Source organism: Callorhinus ursinus, unplaced genomic scaffold, assembly GCF_003265705.2.
Source record: "Callorhinus ursinus isolate GAN/ISIS: 27379988/994484 unplaced genomic scaffold, GSC_fseal_2.0 scaffold33, whole genome shotgun sequence".
Taxonomy (NCBI): domain Eukaryota; kingdom Metazoa; phylum Chordata; class Mammalia; order Carnivora; family Otariidae; genus Callorhinus; species Callorhinus ursinus.
In genome coordinates, this window is record NW_027397095.1 from 4,266,431 (window position 1) to 4,285,659 (window position 19,229).

General features: G+C 43.1%; 1 protein-coding gene across 1 annotated transcript; it reads right to left on the reverse strand.

Moving 5' to 3' along the window:
* Window positions 1-937: 937 nt before the first annotated feature.
* RBMX2 (RNA binding motif protein X-linked 2) lies at window positions 938-13,426 on the reverse strand. The gene is made up of 6 exons (XM_025852576.2): window positions 13,375-13,426; window positions 13,065-13,180; window positions 11,896-11,947; window positions 6,720-6,849; window positions 4,704-4,881; window positions 938-4,245 (listed from the first exon to the last, which is right to left on the reverse strand). The coding sequence occupies exons 1-6, from the start codon at window positions 13,377-13,379 to the stop codon at window positions 3,755-3,757; spliced, it is 972 nt and encodes a 323-aa protein (XP_025708361.1). The 5' UTR covers window positions 13,380-13,426; the 3' UTR covers window positions 938-3,754.
* Window positions 13,427-19,229: the final 5,803 nt, after the last annotated feature.

The window sequence follows — 19,229 nt, forward strand, 5'->3', positions numbered from 1 at the left end:
AAGGACAATGACAAATATCCCCCCCAAGTACTTCCCCTAACGGGACCTATAGCCACTAACTTCAGTGTATATACACAGTGTACATAGCCAGACATTTGAGGAATACTGGACTCAAGATCAAAGTTGACATTGATACCTAGAGACCTGAAGCATGACCACGGCCCAGTTAGACTGGGGGCTTCAGGGTTGAGTAATCACTGAAGTCCTGGCCTGAAACAAGACTCACAGGGGGCCGGCAGACCTACCTAGTGGTCATTTCCTACTCCTCAGAGGTGTAACTGGGATTGAGGTGGTGCTTGAGAGTAATGCCCACAGGGGCCCTGGGCCAATAGGGCGAGAGCTGTCACGGTGAGGAAAGTCAAGTGGGAACCTCTGAAACTGATCCCCTCCCCCAGGGACAACAATAAATTGAGATGGTTACTTTTCTGTGTCAACTTGGCTCAGGCTAAGTACTCAACTAGTCAATCAAACATCAATCTAGGTTTTGCTATGAAAGTATTTCACAGTTGTGATTAACATCTACCATTGGTTGATTTTAAGTAAAGGAGATTATCCTTGATAATCAGGGTGGGCCTTATGCAATCAGTTGAAGAACTTAATAGCAAAACTGCAATTTCCCTGAAGAAATTCTGCCTGTGGACCGCAGTTTCAGCTCCTGCCCAAGTGTTTCCAGCCTGCCGGCCTGCCCTATATATTTCAGACTGGCCTAATCAGTCCCCACAACTGCATAATTCAATTCCTTGCCACACACACACACACACACACACACACACACACACACACACTCAGAACTACTGGGGATTCAGTTCCAGACCGCAATAAAACAAGTCACTTGTATCTTTTTATTTCCCAGTGCATATAAAACTTATGTTTACACTCTACTGTAGTCTATTAAGTGCAATAACATCATGTGTAAAAAAAAAACAATGTGCATACCTTAATTTAAAAATACTTTATTGCTAAAAAATACTAACCATCATCTGGGCTTTCAGTGAATCATAACCACTCATCACAGATCACCATAACAAATGTAATCATAATGAAAACGTTTGAAATGTTGTGATTACCAAAATCTGACAGAGAAACAAAGTGAGAAAATGCTGTTGGAAAAATGACACCAAGACTTGTTCGACACAGGGTTGCCACAAACCCTTAATTTGTATAAAAATAACCACAACAGTTATCTGTGAAGCACAGTTAAGCAAAGCACAATAAAACGAGGTACGCCTGTAGGCTTTCTCATTAGGAATTGGCTTACAGCAGGATACATATATCCTGGTTGTTTTCCTGGAAAAACCCTAATTGATACATAAATCAAAACAGTATTACATCTCAGGGGAGACAGTAGAACAGTGCAACTTCCCTAAAAGACACAGAGAATGGCAGCCCCTATATCTTTGCACCTATAGCCAAATGGGGGTTCCTCTGTGACCAGCAGAGACAGAAAACAACTTGAGCTTGGTTTATAGGTGGGTCAGCTCAGTATGTGGGTACAAAATGAAGATGAATGGTATCTGCATTACACCCACATGCAGGGGTGCAGAAGTAAAACTTTTCCAATGGACAGGACCTCAAGCAGTGCACCTGACTTGGTATAAAAGAAGCGGCCTAAAGTAAGAATATTTATCGGATATGCAGACTCCTGGGCAGTGGCCAATAGCCTGGCCGTCTCGTTGGGGGACTGGAAGGACCAAGGCTGAAGATCAGAGACAAGGAGAGCTGGTGTGAAGACTGGGGACTGACATGTGGGAGGAGCAAAGTGTGACTAGTTCTGTATCCCATGCTAACAGCCATCAGAGCATCCACCATGGAAGAGGCACTAAACTGCCAAGCAGACACAGTGGCTAAGCCAGGTGCACGGGCCTTTGGTCAGCGGCCACCACACAACTGGCACAAAGGACACATAAACACAGGGCCACACGGCTGACAAAGGCCCAAGAGCAAGGACTCCTGCTTCCCAAGGCTGATCTAGCGGGACTCCTCGTGACAGGTGCTCTGCCTCAAGGACTTACTGCATCATTGATCTGGCTGACACATTCTCAGAACTCCACAGCAGTGTGAGACTTTTCCTACCCAACCTTCCTTCTTGCGTTCCCTCTTCTCCAGAGGTTAGACCTCTATCAGAGTCTGACTGCTTTCCCAGACTCCTCCAACCTCCTTTCCCATTTTCTTTCATGGGCATTTTCCCCTAAAAAAAAAATCTCTCGCACATCTAATCTTGGACCCAAACAAACATACCAGGTAAACTAATTAAATGTGCTCACTATCAAAGCTCTATTCCTTTGTTTTGCAGGGTCAGAAGTTCAATTTTAGTGATTCAGCAGCAGTATTAAGGTCCTGTGAACTAATTCCTACCTAACTCATAAGGAACTGATTGACAAAATAAAAGGACAAGATTCTCCAAATGAGAAAAAACTGCCAAGGAGACCAGAGAGATACGCAGTGAAGCTGACAAAGTATTCCCATCTCAGCAAGAACAGCTACTTGAAAAGGAAACTCAGCCCACAAGTAGCCTGGTTAGGTCTGAAACTCGGAAAGGGAGCTGGCTAGCCAAAAGGTAGAAACAACCCACATGTCCATCCACTGAGGAATGGACAAACAAAATGTGGTCTATCCACACAATGGGATATTATTCAGCCATAAAAAGGAACGAAGTCCTGGGACGCCTGGGTGGCTCAGTTGGTGAAGCGTCTGCCTTCGGCTCAGGTCATGATCTCAGGGTCCTGGGATGGAGTCCCGCATCGGGCTCCTTGCTCAGCAGGGAGCCTGCTTCTCCCTCTGCCTGCCGCTCCCCCTGCTTGTGCTCTCTCGCTCTGACAAATAAATTTTTAAAAATCTTAAAAAGTAACAAAGTGCTGATCCACGCTACAACACGGATGAAGCTCAACAACATACTAAGTGGAAGACCCCAGACACAGAAGGGCCATATGGTGTATGATTCCACTTATACAAAATGTCCAGAATAGGTAGGTCCACAGAAATGGAAAGCAGACTGGTAGTCAACAGGGACGAGGAGGAGGGAATGGAGAGTAACTGCTTCATGGGCACAGGGTTTCATTCTGGGGTGATGGAAATGTTTTTGAACTACACAGGAGCGGTAGTTTGGCACACTATGAATGTACCAAATGCCACTGAATTGTTCCCTTCAAAATGGTTAATTTGATGTTATGTGAATTTCACCTCAACAGAAATAAATAAATAAATAAATAAATGGCAAGGAGGTGCGTGGATGTTAAAAAAGAGACGTTTAAAAAATTTTTTTAAAAGAGGGTGGGGTGCAGAGGGAGCGGCCTGGCATTGAGAATCACTATCCCATTCACATCGAGCTGTCTAGACCTAGTTAAACCACCCTTCTTTATGCACGGCTGTACCTGCCAACTGGAAAGGTCACCTACACCTCTAGCACAAAGACCAGAATTCTAGAATTGCCTGCTATTTCCCCTTTCCTGGCAATTTCATCATACACTGGGGTCATAAATTCAAGGGCCACATTTATGAAACCAAATTTAGAATACCTCCTCTGGTAAGTACTGAGCATATTCCCAGGAACAATGGATTTTGCTCAAAAATCCAGGCCTATGGGGCTGTTAAAACTACAGCTCTTAATGACTCTAATACTCAAGGGATTGGAAGAATCCGGCCTCCGAGATTTTACTTACAGTAACAGTAAAAGCATAACTAAGCACAATTGCATTTTAAAGACCAAGTGCATTTCCAGTTCCAGTTCTATTGGGAAGAGAGAGAGGCCGCAGCTTCAGTGGTGCCTGCGGTCACCGGGGTTAGAGGACTCCTGGTCCCGTGAGCGCCGCGCCCTCTTCGGCCCATGGGACCTCTCCCGGCTCCTGCTTCTACTCCGCTGACTACGCCCCTCAGAACGCCCACTGGGCCGGCTGGAGTGTGTGTCTGAGCTTCGGCCTCGGTCTCTATCTCGGTTCTTTTCTTCTCTGGTTGAGGACCTATGTTCATGCTTCGGCTTCTCTTTCTTCAGCTCCCTCTCTCTGTCCCCTTCTCCACCGCGGCAGGTCGCCCTGACCTCGGGAGAGCTGGGCTGGTGCTTCCGCACCTCCCTGGGCTCTGACTTCTGACCCCACTCTGAGTTCCTGTCACTGTGCTTTTTAGAGCCAGGGTCGTCCTTTTCCCTTACCACCTTGTTTCTGGGTGGCGACCAGGGGGCCGGCTGCTCCGCCTGGACCTCCCGGTCAGTCTTCTCTTTGTCTTTCTTTCTTCTCTTTTTCTCCTTTTTGTCTGGAGGACAAAAGGGGCACAACCAATGAGGAAAGGAAGATGGAGGAGGGGAAGGTATGCAAAAGGAAAGCACTGCTGGCGGCAGTGGGAAGCAGTCGTAATCGACACTTCCAGAAAGTGTCTCCGAGAAGCCAACTTGGATGTCTGGCCCCCTTGACAGGTCAAGTTGCTGTATAAGGCAATTCTCACCCTTAATTACCTTTCTGAAGACACTGCCTCCAAATACAGTCACATTCTGAGGCACTGCAGGATTAGGATTTCAACATATGAATTTGGAGGAGACAGAATTCAGCCCTTAATATTAGTCTTCCACTGACACCTCTCCTTTCCCAGTTAAAGTAAGGTTCCCCACACCTTTCCCCCTCATACATAAGAAATGATTATCAGCTCTCAGGGAATGCTAGGAAGAGCAAACAATAAGACTACCCAGAATCTTCTCTTGGGTCTTAACGCTTTACCTTTTTTGTGTTTTTTTGTGGGTTTGTCATCTTCAGAACCCTCTGATGAACTCACTGAGGGGGTGTGAGCCCCACAGCCCCTCTCCTGGAGTTCTTTGGTCACATCATCTATTTCTTCGGAGTCCTTGGGAGCTCGATAGTTGGACACATGATCCACTCGAATAGTTCTTCCTTTGATCTAAGACAGACAGGCAGTGCTTCAGCAGAGATGGCCCTCCCGTTGAACTATTTGAACCCAGCTGCAAAATGCCATGGTTTGAACCACACCCTTTACCTTCCTGCTAATTCTGTTTCTGGGGAAATTACTCTAAAGGAGACCTGCCCAGTTGATGTGTCACAGCACATATACCTAGATAATAATTTGCTCAGCCCTTGGGGCGGCCAGGTAGGGCCTGGGGCAGCTGGAGTCCCTGAGGCACTTGTACCAGACAGCCTCCTCAGTTTACCCCAGTGTGCGACACAATAACCTTCATGTTCTACGTGTGCCATTAAGTGAAGAAAGGCTGGGCAGTACTGCCCCAAAGCACAAGCAGCAGGGAAAAATGAGAATTTACATGCATAAACAATGAATTACCCTCAATCTGTAACATTTATTCACAGTAAAACATACTGTGGCCTGGCAGCTAAAAAGAATTCCTGAAATCAAGTGCAGTGCCGAGCTGTTTTCTTGATACAGCAGTTAGGATGAGGCCAAGGAAGACCAATAGCTAAAAAGGGGGAAGGAAGCTTTTTTCTTAAGCCCTCACACCTTGCTCTACCCCCACCATAATGGACAACTGGCTCACACTGATATTTTTGCTGTGAATCACAACTCTCCGGGTGAACAACAAAAATTAACCCCTCACTTAGAAACATTCAGGCAGGGCACCTGGGTGGCTCAGTCAGTTGAGCGTCTGCCTTTGGCTCAGGTCACGATCCCAGACTCCTGGGATCAAGCCTCAGGGATCGAGCCCCAAGGATCGAGCCCCATGTCAGGCTCCTTGCTCAGCGGAAGCCTGCTTCTCCCTCTCCCTCTGCCCCTCCCCCTGCTCCTTCTGTCTCTCTCTCTCAAATAAATAAAATCTTAAAAAAATTCAGGCAGGTACAGACCTATTCTACAGGCAAAATCATCCAAAATTTTAAAAGTCTGGCTTTTATGTTCCCACACAAGAGCAGATTTTTATTCTTACCTTTAAGCCTGAGCAGTTGGTCATCTTTCCCATTCCCCTTTTGAAAACATTTTTGAAAACCTCCCTTTTATGGTGACTCCACTTGACTGCTGGCTCTCTTAAAAATCAAGCCTAGTACCTTGTTCCACCCTGTCCTATAGTTGCCAGCTATTCCATACTGATGCAATCAGTGACAAACTCTCCAAATCAAAAGTCACCCCCCCCAAGCTATGACAATGCTTATCCAACTGCAGTGCTTTTCCTAAATAAGCATCGGAACCAGGTAGAGCATAGATAAGCCTGACTTGCCCATCACCTTCTCTCAGGCCAAGGGTGGAGTGAGAGCGAACAGAGGAGAAACAACTTCAGAATGAGTTACTTTTGTAGAATTTGTCATCAGACTTTTAACTAGAGAATTTCCAGGGCCGAGCAATGCTATGTCAGTGGAGATATATGACAGACCCACAAAGCTATGTCTTAGAGCATGAAGCCACGAAAAAGCCCCAAATCCCCTGACAGAGCATAGCATGGAAGTCTCTTTGCTGCCCAATACATCAGAAATGAGAGTGGAATGTGAGAATGGAAAGATGAGAAACCAGAGGCGTGGGTGGGAGTGGGGGGCATGGTACCTATGCTCCTAGGAAGATGAACATGAGGAAAAGGAACAAGTGTTAGCAGGGTCATACGCCAATGAAATTATTTCCTGGGATCATTTCCTGGTCAGTATGTCCCCACACCTCTGCAACTCTCTCAATGCACCCAGGTGACCAGTACTGCCCTTGAACCTGTGGCAATCAGGTGGGAAATTAAACCTAACCCTTACATACAGGGAAAGTCCAGCCAAATCCTGCTTAGTGAACACACTCACCTTGATCCCATTAAAATTGTCAACAGCCAGAATTGTGCTCCTCTGGTCTTCATAGCAAAGGAAACAGAATCCTTTGGATTTCCCAGTCTTCTTGTCCCGCACCAGATTAATGTTAACAATCTCCCCATATCTATTTATTTTATAAAAGAGTAAGACACTATTGATTTAAAATGCAAAAACTTTCAGACTGAATGACAAAACAAAATTCAAGTAATATAATCTGTACAGGAGACACATCTAGAACAAGATAACATAAAAAGGTTAAGAATAAAAATTAGACAAGGACAGAGCAGGAACACCCAATTACAAAATGGGTGGTAATATTAAGATCAAAGATGAATTCAAGGCCAAAAAAGATATTTAAATGGGACTAAGAGAGCTCTGTTACACTGAAAAAGGTCCTAATACATTACAAAGAAATGTCATGAACCTTTATGCATAAGCTCACAAATCAAAAATTTAAAGAAACTATTAAAATTACAAAGAGAAACTGGCAACAAAGGTTATGAGATATTTTAACATACCACTTAAGTTTATAACACATAAAATTGATAAAACTAAGGTCAGATGAATTAATATCAATATATAATTATATAACATAAATATAAATAAATAACAATTATGTTGTTAAGAAATATTAATGTCAAACCAGTGGATATATAGATATATTTGAATCTTACAAAAAGAGGACAATTTCTTCTCAAGAATCCATGAAATATGTATTAAAATTGACTACAAAATAAACCTCAATAACTTCCAAAAACAGAGAATATGTTCTCCAATCACAATGCTATCCAGCTGGAAATAATATTTTAAATAAAAAATACCCTACTAGCTAGAACTTGAAACCTACTCTCCTAGCTAACAACTGGATGAAAGTAAAATAAAAAAAAAAATCAACAGATTACTTAAAAAATAACAAAAATGAGAAGAATATATACCAAAACATAATTATGGGATGCAGCTAAAACCACATTAAGAAAAATCTGTAACCTTAGAGAATTTTACTGTTAAAAAGGCAGAATGAATATAAAAGAAAACAAACCGAAGGAAAGCAGATGGCAGTTAATGAAGATAAAAGCAGAAATTAAGAGAAAATAGAAAAAAATTCAACCTTACTCCTTATACAAAGTTAAATTCCAGGTAAGTTAAAGATTCATAAATTAAAAAGTAAAGTCATAAAAATAAAATAGGAATTGGTGGATACTTAATAACATGATCACATTACATACATTCCAGCCAGATATCTAGCATCTTACCTAACAGAAAATACAGGTTTCTCCCGCTACCCAAATGTTCATTTTATGCCACGTCACTTTTACAAAAGACCTACATTAGTACCTGTTTTCACTAACCGAAAGAAAGCTGAAGAGGATTTTCACTCTTATGACATGGTAACTGCTTCATCACTTTATGCCGTTTTAGTTTAGAAAGCTTTCACAGAACACTCTACCTCCGGATAGCAGGGGAAACCTGTACTGGAGCTGATTCAACTAAGGTCAGGAACTATTTAACACTGTTTAACAGTATAGGTATAGGCCAGTGCAATCAGACAGGAGAAAACAGATGTAAAAAAATGAAAAAGTAAAACTATCTCTACTTGAAGATTTATATATAATAGTATGTATAGAAAACCCAAGAGAATTAATGATAAACAATGATAAAAACAAACAGTAGGATAATTCAGTAAGGTAAGAGGATATAAAGTTAAAAAAATAAAACACTCTCTTACAAAAACAATAATCAGTTAGAAGATATAACCAAGGAGAAACCCCATCTGTATTAGCAACAAAAAACTTAAAATACTTAGAAATAAACTTAGCAACAAGCAATGTACAAAGTCTATATAGAGAAAATTTTTTAAAACTGAAAGACACACACATAGATTTGAACAAATATAAAGACATCCCTTGTTTTTGGATAGGATGACTCAACATCATAAAGACAGCAACATCTTCCCCCAAGTTAATACTTAAATTTAATGTAGTACAAGTTGTGTTTTACTTTCCTGGAGCTGAGTAAGTTGATTCTAAAGTTCTCATGGATAAATGAACATGTTAAGAGTAGATGGAGAAACTTTAAAAAAGAACAATGAGGGAGAGTAACTCTCCCAGATACTAAACACACTGAAAACACTGTGATTAATTAGTGTGGTACTGGCACATGAAGAGACAGACAGACCAACAGAACAGAATAGAAAGGCAAGAAAGCGACTCAAGTATATATGGAAAAATTAGTAAGATGATACGGGTGACATCCCAGTTTGCTGGGGGAAAATGACTTTTTTATAAATGTTGGGACAACTGGATAGCCACTGAAAAAACATGAAATTGCATCCGTGTCTCACACTATAATCAGAATAACTCTAAATGGATCAGAGATTTCAGTGCATAAAATTGAAACCATACAAGTACTAGAAGGGAACACAGATGGGTGGGTGGGGAGAAATACTATCTAATTATGACTCAAAATCCAGAAGCAACAAAAAAAGACTGATAAATCTGACCATATAAAACACTAGAGTGTGAGATATACAGGGTCTGCACAAAGGAGTTTTTGGGGTGATGGAATTGTTCTTCATCCTAACTGTGGGGGTGACTACACAAATCTATACACACATTAAAGCTCACAGGGCTGTACACTCCCTAAAGTCAATTTTACCATATAATTTAAACACATGAATGAATAAATTTTTTAAAATTTTGCACAGCAAAAAAAAAAAAAAAACAACCCACAACAAAGTCAAAAGACAAATGACAAAACAGGAGAAAATATTTACAACTCATATCACAGATAAAGGACCGGAAAGTAATTTTTTTCCTTTTTGCTATAAAGAACATCATCAGGACAACTGGTAAAGCTGAATAAAGTCTATGAATTAGATCAGTGTTAACTTCCTGAATTTAATCACCATACCGAGGTTAAACAGAGAATGTCCTTGTTTTGGGGGGAAACAAATATTGAAGAATTTAGGGATAAATGGGCATCATGCCTGCAACTGACTCTCAAATGGTTCAGAAAAAAATAATAGGTATACGTGGGGAGAAATGACAAAGCAAATGTAGTAGTAAAATGTTAACATCTGGGGATTCTAAGCGAAGGGGAAACAGGTATTCTTTACGGTACTTTATAACTTTCCTATTTTAAGTCTGAAATTATTTCCAAATAAAATGTAAAGAGAATATAGGAACTCGTTTAAACGGGTCTGATTCCTACAGACCAAATTGGGACAATCTGAGCGTCAAGAAATAATAATGATGGCAATGTAGTAAAAGACATCAAATTAAGTAAAATAAGTCCACAGTAACACAATACATGACAAAGTGGTAAAACAGAGTTGAAACCATTAAGAGCTTTTGTAAAATCACTAAGAAAATGAGGAACACATCAACAGAAGAAAACAAGCAAAGGCTATGAAACTTAAAAAAAACAAGAAATAATGGCATGTAAATCTATGAAAAGGTGTTCTACCTCACTGACGATTAAATAAAGGCAAAGTAAACTCATAATGAGAAACCATACAACAAATATTTTTTTAAAATAACCACTGCCAATTAGGATTCAGAAAAATGGGCATTCTAGTGAGAGTAGAAACTGATACAACCTTCTCAGAGAGCAATCTGGCCATATTTACAAAACATCTTAAAAATGCTGATCTAGTAATTTCACTAAGGAAACTATCAGGAATGCATACAAAGGATGTATATACTACAATGTATATACTAAACATGCACACACATATGCTACAATGTATATACTATATATATGTATACATATAGTGTGTGTGTATATACATATATATACTAAAATGCAATACAATTTATAACAGCAAATAATGCCCAACATTTAAAAAAAAAGATGATAAAGAAATACACCAAAATGTTAACAGTTTTTCCTTAAAGTACATTCTGTTTTGTTCTCTATGCTTTTCCTTTTTGCCAAATGTCCTACAGGGATTATACATTACCTTGATAATCAGAAAACAACATTTTTTGAAAACCACTGCTACCAATGGCAAAGGCAATCTTCATGGAGAGCAATGTGTACAGCCAGAAGAGAGAATGAAAATAAACAAACACACTAGCTGATCATCACTCAATGCAAATAAGACAAAAACAGCCTCTAGATGGAAGGCTGGACCAGGCAGAGGTATCATAAGGGGTGGAAATTACAGGCTGCACCCTCTGTGACCTTCCAGCTCCCCAGAAGTTGGAGGAAACAGCCTCTGTCCCTCTCTAGGCGCTTTGCAGTGTGGGCTGCAGAGGCCCGCTCCCATGGCCTTCAATGTGTATTGCCCAATCGCTTTCCCATGGCCCTCTCCCCCATATGCTGCCCAACCACTCAGCGAGGGTCCTCCTCCCATCGGACAGCCCAACCATCCCCTGCCATGGCTGGCTGTGTTTGCTTCCCCAAACCCTTCCGCTGCGGTCCTCTGCCTGTACAGGCTGTCCAACTTCTCTGCAACAGTCCCCTGCCCTCAGGGCCCCTCTGGCCTTACCGACTGTCTAACCACCCTGTGTAGCTCTGGGTTGGAACCAGCCCCTCTCTACCACCTGCCAAGACGCTCTCCCACCCAATGCTGCTGCTTTCATCTCATAGTGGAATGAAGAATATATGGTTGACCTATTCATTCTTGTTCCTCAACAGCCTATAAGTCTCAGCTTCTGGGTAAAGAGACTGGCTCTAGCTCAATAACCTTATGCTCATCTAGAAACAAAGAAAACAAACTACTGCCTAAACCTTTTGCTTTTTCTCCCATTCCTCTGTGCTTTGCCCTAATCCTACAACACCACACAGGTGTAAGCCAGAAGGGCTCTGTGTTCATGGATAACCCTTAGTTTGCAGGAGCCCAAAGAGCCCAACATGGTAGCTTCCTGTGAGTTCCAGTCTGTTCCAGTGTTGGCCCAGGCTGAACAAGCCTCACTGAAGAAGCAATAAACAGACCAGAATCCCCAAGACAGCCTCCTAAATCATCCAACTTCTTGGACTGTCCATATTGGAAGAGTTCTACAACCATGTCCTGGTGCTGATCTAGACTAGAACAGAAGCTCCAGCCCTCCCCATGCAGGGAGGCCAGTCAGCCTACAATAAAATAAATGGATTTTGTGATGCCATAAAATGCATTATGGAAGCATACTCTGATGACCCAGAAGGCAGGAAATGAAAAAGGACTTACTGTGAGAACACACAGATGATGTCCCCTTCAGTCAGTTCATAAGGAAGCCCTCCTAGAAGAGAAAACCACATTTCAGTTCCACAAACATTTACCAAGTGTCTACTACATACCATGCACTAGGCCCGGCACTGGGGGTGCAAAGAAGAGTAAGCCACAGAGCCTGCCCTCAAAGAACTCACAGTCCGATGACAAAAGAGAAGCATATATAAGGTGCAGCATTAGTGCAGCAAAAGGAGTGACTAACTTTGTGGAAAGGTTGGTGTCCCCACTAACCAAATACTTCTTACACCCAAAATCTTATGGACAAAGCAGATAGTTTCTGGCATAAAACTCTGCTTCGACAAACATATCTTGAACTCACCTGCTCTTCACCCACAAATTCACAGCTAAGATCCAAAAATCAGTTTAAATATGAAAATATTAACCCGACCTCACATAGACTAAGGATTTTATAATCCTTAGTTGTCTTTATAAACAACTGTTCAGCACTTCATAGGAAATAAATTTCCCTGCAAATCTTTCCTTCCTCATCTGTAAAATGGGGACTTTGGTACTTACTTCACAGAATTTTAAGAATTAAATAAAACAATGGATATAAAGTGCTTAGCACAATAAAACAGAACAGACTGTCAAATTACTGGAAGTGACAAAAGTGAATAGAGAGATGACAATATGGCCATGGGCAGAAGGCAGGAGCTAAGTAGATGAGGAAAATGAATTCTGAGGGAAGGGGAAAGGGCAGGGGACTAGCAGTAATACAGGATCGTGCCTGAGACCATGAGTTCTAGAATCCCATAGTTCTGGTTGTCCCACTTACTAGCTATGTGACCTTACGTAAGTCCATTAACTTCCCTGCACCTCAGTTTCCTCAGCTGTGTAATAGGGAGACGCGGTATAACAATGGTCTCTGAAACCAAGAAACCAAGTGGCAAGACTCTTACCACAGTGAATGGCAAAGGGTAACTATCATGGACACTGGTTTGGCAGGGGGAGCAAACTAAAAATGGGAGAGAAAAGAGATACGGAAAACGGATTTACGGGGCAGCCAGCAGAAGGAAATAAAAGTGCGTGATGAATGCCGGGAGAAATGAACGGCGGGAATACTGAAAGGTTAGGAAGCAGGCCAGGAGAGGAGGAGGAGCCGTGCAGGGGAAAGATGTGGACCTTACCCAGGAAGATCCAGGCGCTGTCTTTGTACTCGGAGTGCCAGGACACCTTATCTGCCACCCCAAGCTGGACCTCACGCTCATTCAGCTCGTTGATCAGCTTCACTTTAGTTAAAGGGCTGCAAAAAGGGCGGAAAAGCGGACCTTAAGTGCGGCCTGGCCAGAGTTAAGAGTGAGCAAAACTAGGGGACTAGTTTTCCAGTCTCTGCGCCTCTGCCGCCCCTAGGCCCGGCAGACGCTCTACCACCCCAGTCCTGGTGGACCACCTCCCGCGGCCCATCCCTACTTCTTCAGAGGTAAACTGCGGCCTTACTTCATCTTCTCAGGTTCGCGCTCAGCACCGAGACACTTACTTCCGGACGAGTCTGCACCGCGCGTGCGCAGCCCCGACGCAGCGCTCCCATTGGACTCCGCGGAGCTCGCGTCGCGCCGGAAGAGCTGGGTCGCGCCGGGGTGTGGCGCTTGCGCACTAGCGCAGACAGGAACTCCTCGCTCTGTCAGTTATCGCTGCACCAGAGAATTTTTGTCTAGGCCCTCGGTCCGTCCCTCTATGGAACGGGGACATGGGTGTGAGCCGGGTTTATTATAGGACCCTCAGCCCCTGCACGACGCCTGGCATTGATTGGGCTAGCTATAAATGTTTGCTGAATAAAGACTGAAAAATGTGGGGCGCCAGGGTGGCTCAGTCGTTAAGCGTCTGCCTTCGGCTCAGGTCATGATCCCAGAGTCCTGGAATCGAGCCCCGCTTCTCCCTCTTCACTCCCCCTGCTTGTGTTCCTGCTCTCGCTAACTCTCTCAGATAAATAAATAAAATCTTAAAAAAAAAAAAAAAAGACTGGAAAATGTGCCCGTTATGGCGACTTTAGTCCCAGCCTTTGCTTGCTCCCAGTGCAAATCCCTACTGGGGCTTCATTTCCAGCCAATTGCTCACGCACACGCACACCCATCAAAGCATCCCTGTTCAGGAATTACAGCAAAGTGAAGAAAATATGTGAGAGGGTAAATTTTTTTCTTCCTCAAATTCAAATGCATAGCAACTGACCAGTGTGCCTCCATAGGCTGAATTGAATACCCAGATTTGTGTTAAGAGCTGTTACCCTCACCCACCCTTTTCCATTGTCTCGCTCCTACTTAAGCAGGATGCAGAAAGAAATAGTGAAAAAGCTAATAACTGAGCAGATGCTAGGTTGTGTGCTAAGAAATTCACATGTACTGGCCCTCCATCTTCACAACCACCCCCATAGAGTCTATACATACAATTACCCTCCTCATTTTACAGAGGAAGAAACTGAGATTCAAAGGAGTTAATTAGTTAATTCAAAAGAGGTACTCTGCCTCTACCTATCAGGTCTGGTTGATTTAATCAGTTCTTACTGAGCATCTATATTTGTCGTATAAGGCATGTCTGTAGACAGGAATGTAAGGTGAGGTTCTCTGCCCGAAGGAGCTAATATCATTAAGGAGACAAGATAAATTTGCTTGGTAGATTTCACTCCAGAAATAACAAGGAACCCATAGAAGAGATGGTGGCATATAATGTGTGATTTAAGCCATACTGAAGCTTTGAATCCATCTTGCATGTGTCCTCATCAATAACTGGTATCAGACCATACATGGTCTAAAAGTGAAGTTCCAGAGCTGTGTAGTTCTCTCTGTAAGCCTAGCTCAGAGCCCCAGAAATTAGGCACTTCACCAAGTACTTTGATGATGATGATGACAACTCTACCCTCAATGACTCACCATCTACCCATGTCCTTCCAAAAAGCAGGAAACTCCCCACCAATGATAGTTTCTCTTCATTCATTCTGTGTTTGTGCCCCTCCCCCAGTCCAAACCAGCTATTCATTAACTTTGTGAAATTATCTTGGCAATGAAAACTAAACGGTGACAGATTGCATACAGGTTTTATCTGCTCCTGGGAATCTTAGGTTGCTTAGTTGTAGGGTTGAAGTAGCCACTGCAAAGTGGTAAACTAGCATGCAGCATTATCTGGCTGGATTCCTCAGGCAACTGTGAAATGAGAGAAATAGGGCTAAACCTGTGTCTTGGTCATCAGGAGGGTTCAAAAGGAAGCTGAAGTGAAAGAGGAGATTAAGACCAACCAAAGGGAAGGACAATTTAGTTGGAGGAGGGTGTGGGAAGACTGCTACTATCTAGCTAGTGGGTTCAGCAGAGATATTCTGAACCTGGGAGAACTTAAAACCATCCCAGGTTACCTGGGACATCTCCATCAACATGCTTCCAATTGGTAGGAATTGGTAGGTAAGATGATGCCTAGAGATATCCACAAGTCTAAGTGGAAAGGGGATGAGGATCAAGGGGACCCTCTGATCTTGGTATCTGAGAGGAGGACCAGGGTTTGCTATTCAAGGTGGCTACTAGTGATCTCCACCAGTAACATTGATTTAGCACCCACTGGATGGACAGCTTAGGTCTAGGTCCTCTAGGCAATGCTAAGGAAGCCAAAGGCAATCCTCACATTCAAGGCAAGGCCAAGTAATATGTCCAGCCAATTTCAACTCTTCGCTTCCCACCACACCACATCCCAAAACAGCTTTCCCTCCTGACTTCCCTATTTCAAGCAATGCTATCACCATTTTCCTGGTTGCCCAGGTACAAAACAGGGGTTTCATATTTCAGTCATCCTTATTCCTCACCCAAAGATATCTATCCAATCACTAAGTCCTAATCATTGTGCTACTGCAGTGTCTATAAAATTCATCTCATCCAGTCACAGTTCTGTTTCTTTTTTTAAAAAGATTTTATTTATTTGAGAGAGAGTGAGAGACAGAGCACGAGTGGAAGGGAAGGGGTGGAGGGAGAAGCAGGCTCCCTGCTGAGCAGGGAGCCAGACACGGGGCTCAATCCCAGGACCCCGGGATCATGACATGAGCCAAAGGCAGATGCCTAACCGACTGAGCCACCCAGGCGCCCCAACAGTTCTGTTTCATTATCACATGCCTTCTAGTTCTTTCCCTACTCGTAGAACTGCCTTGGCCCCTATTCTCCTGTCTTTCCTCCCACTGCTCCCCAACACAAAGCCTCAACTTCAGTCAGGTTTCACTTCTATCCATTTCCTCAGGGGCTCCTTTCATTTCCAACCTAGACACCCTGCTGGGAGAGCCCCACACCCCTGGACGGCTCTTCTCTCTCTGAAACCTGCCCAAGCTCCAAACCCCCATCTGGCACCCCTTAAGCAGGAAACATTTCCTGACCTCATCAGTACACAGTGATGGTTCCCACTTCTGAACTCTGCAGCACATCATAACATTTTCATGTTATCTCCCCAGAAAGAGTGTGAGATCCTGGAAAAGAAAAGTTCTTTCTTTTTAAGCCCTCAGCACCTCAAACATTTGTCTGCACACATAGCAAGTAACCAATACAACTATTGGTTAATGAAATTGAAAACACGCAGAGCTATGGTTACCTTTGGGGAAGCAGATGAGGAAAGGAGGAGAGAGGCTTTTACTTACCCTTTGTTTCTTTCTATACTGTTAGAATTTTCTTCCCTTTATCCAGATTATCACTTACATTTTTTATTTTTATTTTTTAAAAGATTACCCTTAGCCACTATGCACAGGCTAAGTGGGGTTAAGAGGAACAGATCAGGCAGGGACATGTTGGGTATCAACTTTAGATTTGACTCAATGTGAGGTGAGAAGCCAACAAAGGATTCTGATCTGGCTTACAATTTAGCAGGATGACCTTGGCTGCAAACTGTGGGTTGGAGATAGTGCCTAGGGTAGAGCCAGGGAGACTAGGAAGCTTTGCAATAATTCAGGCAAGAGATGATGGTGGTTTGCCTCAGGGAGCAGCTAAGGAGAGGTTGGCCCATGTTGGTATTTTTTAAACTAAAAAATATATTTTAAAAAAAGAACACACATGACATCAACACTTATTTTACTTGACAGAGAGCACACGCGGGGGAGTGGCAGGCAGAGGAAGAGAGAGAAGCAGGCTCCCTGCTGAGCAGAGAGCCCAATGCAGGGCTTGATCCCAGGACCCTGGGATCATGACCTGAGCCAAAGGCAGACGCTTAACTGACTGAGCCACCCAGTTGCCCCATCACTTACATTTTTTATTGCCATGTTATCTTGGCAGACAGAGCATGACCTTTATTTTCTCACTTTTGTCTTTTGTTCATTCAACAAATATTTATTGAACAACTTTTACATGCTAGACACTGTTCTAGGTGCTAGGGTTATAACAATAAACAAGGCAAGGAGAGTTCCTTTCCTCATGGAGTTTACATTCTTGGGGAAGAAGGAATATAAACATATAAATATACATCCAACGTTGAAAAGTGCTATAAAGGGTAAGGGGACAGAGAGTGACAAAGTTTTGCTATTTTAAAAAGGTGATGGGTCAAAGAAGCCCTCCCTGATAAGGTGACATGGAGGCAGAGACCTGCAAGAAGATGGGGAGCAAGTCATGGGGATGTTTGGGAGAGGAATGTTCAGGCAGAGTGAACAGTAAGTGCAAAGGTCCTGAGACAGGAGCATGTTTGAGAAACAATAAGGAGGCCACAGTGGGCAGAGAGGAGCAGGCAAGAAAGAGAATGACAGATTTTCGTTTATTTAACAAAATCTGATTTAATACCCACCATGTACCAGACACTGTTCTAGGTACTTTATATACATTAACACATTTACTTCTCACAACAATCCTATGTGGTAGATACTATTACCCCATCTTGCAGATGAGGAAATTGGGGCGCAGAGAGGTCATTTGCCCTGTCACACAGCTGGTCAATGGTAAAGCCAGGATTTGAGTCCAGGTGGTATGGCTCCAACGTCTGCACCCTTAGCCACTATGCACAGGCTAAGTGGGGTTAAGAGGAACAGATCAGGCAGGGACATGTTGGGTATCAACTTTAGATTTGATTCAATGTGAGGTGAGAAGCCAACAAAGGATTCTGGTCTGGCTTACAATTTAGCAGGATGACCTTGGCTGCAAACTGTGGGTTGGAGAGAGTGCCTAAGGTAGAGTCAGGGAGACTAGGAAGCTTTGCAATAATTCAGGCAGGAGATGATGGTGGTTTGCCTCAGGGAGCAGCTAAGGAGAGGGTGGCCCATGTTGGTATTTTTTAAACTAAAAAATATATTTAAAAAAATAAAGAACACACATGACATCAACAGAAAGGTATATTATGTTTATGAGTGCTCGGGTGCTGGGTTAGATGCTGAGGATACTACAGTAAGCAAGATCACAAGACCCAGTCCCTGCCCTTGAACAGCTCACAAAGTTGCCAGACAGTTGTATATGTGAATAAACATAATACAAAGAGATGAGGGTCAAAATGAAGGTGTGAGTGAAATGTCACTGGAACCAGTTGAGGAATCAATTAATTCTGACTACTGGGGGTCAGAGGGTGGTGGGGGTGGAAAGCAAGTGTCAGGGAAAGCTACAGTGCAGCAGGGGACAGTTGAAAAGCAGGGAGGAGGACTGGGGTGGGAGAAAACAGATGGATTTGGTTGGCAAATTGTTGAGTTTAAAGCACCCAAGGAGCCAACAAAGGGGACCAAGGAGGAGGAGGACAGATAAAGATGAAGCAGCAGGAGAAAGTAGGATTCAAGAAGAGAGCAAAAAGGGCCACCTGGGTGGCTCAGTCGTTAAGTGTCTGCCTTCGGCTCAGGTCATGGTCCCAGGGTCCTGGGATCGAGCCCCACATCGGGCCCCCTGTTCGGCGGGAAGCCTGCTTCTCCCTCTCCCACTCCCCCTGCTTGTGTTCCCTCTCTCCCTGTGTCTCCCTCTCTCTCTGTCAAATGAATGAATAAAATCTTAAAAAAAAAAAAAAAAGAAGAGAGCAAAAGGTCATCAGTGCTATCAAACACCACATAAAAGTTCTCGTGGTAGAAGCACCTCTAAGTTTTCAGTGTTTCTGCCTACTTATTTTAATTGGTCCAAAACAATGTCTGGTCCTTAATTATAGGTTGTCTGGAGGAATAGAGAATAAGAAATGATGGGTTGTGTTAATAGCATCTTACCATCTCTTCTGGGGATATTAACCTGAATCCATACATGGGCTTCAGTGAGTCTATAAGGTCCCTGCTTTGTTGGTATGATGTCTATGTTACATGAACATGTGCATTTTTAAGGAGAAGGTCCATAGCTTCTAACAGACTCCAAAATGGTTCCGTGGTTGGGAAAACAATAGCTAAGGACCAC

What these genes read in the sequence shown, in the direction of transcription:
- RBMX2 (XM_025852576.2), bottom strand. An exon ending in ATCATCTGTGTGTTCTCACA is followed by an intron (nt 6,850 to 11,895) that starts GTAAGTCCTTTT and finishes TAAAATAAATAG; the next exon opens with ATATGGGGAGATTGTTAACA. An exon ending in CACAAAAAAACACAAAAAAG is followed by an intron (nt 4,246 to 4,703) that starts GTAAAGCGTTAA and finishes TTTGTCCTCCAG; the next exon opens with ACAAAAAGGAGAAAAAGAGA.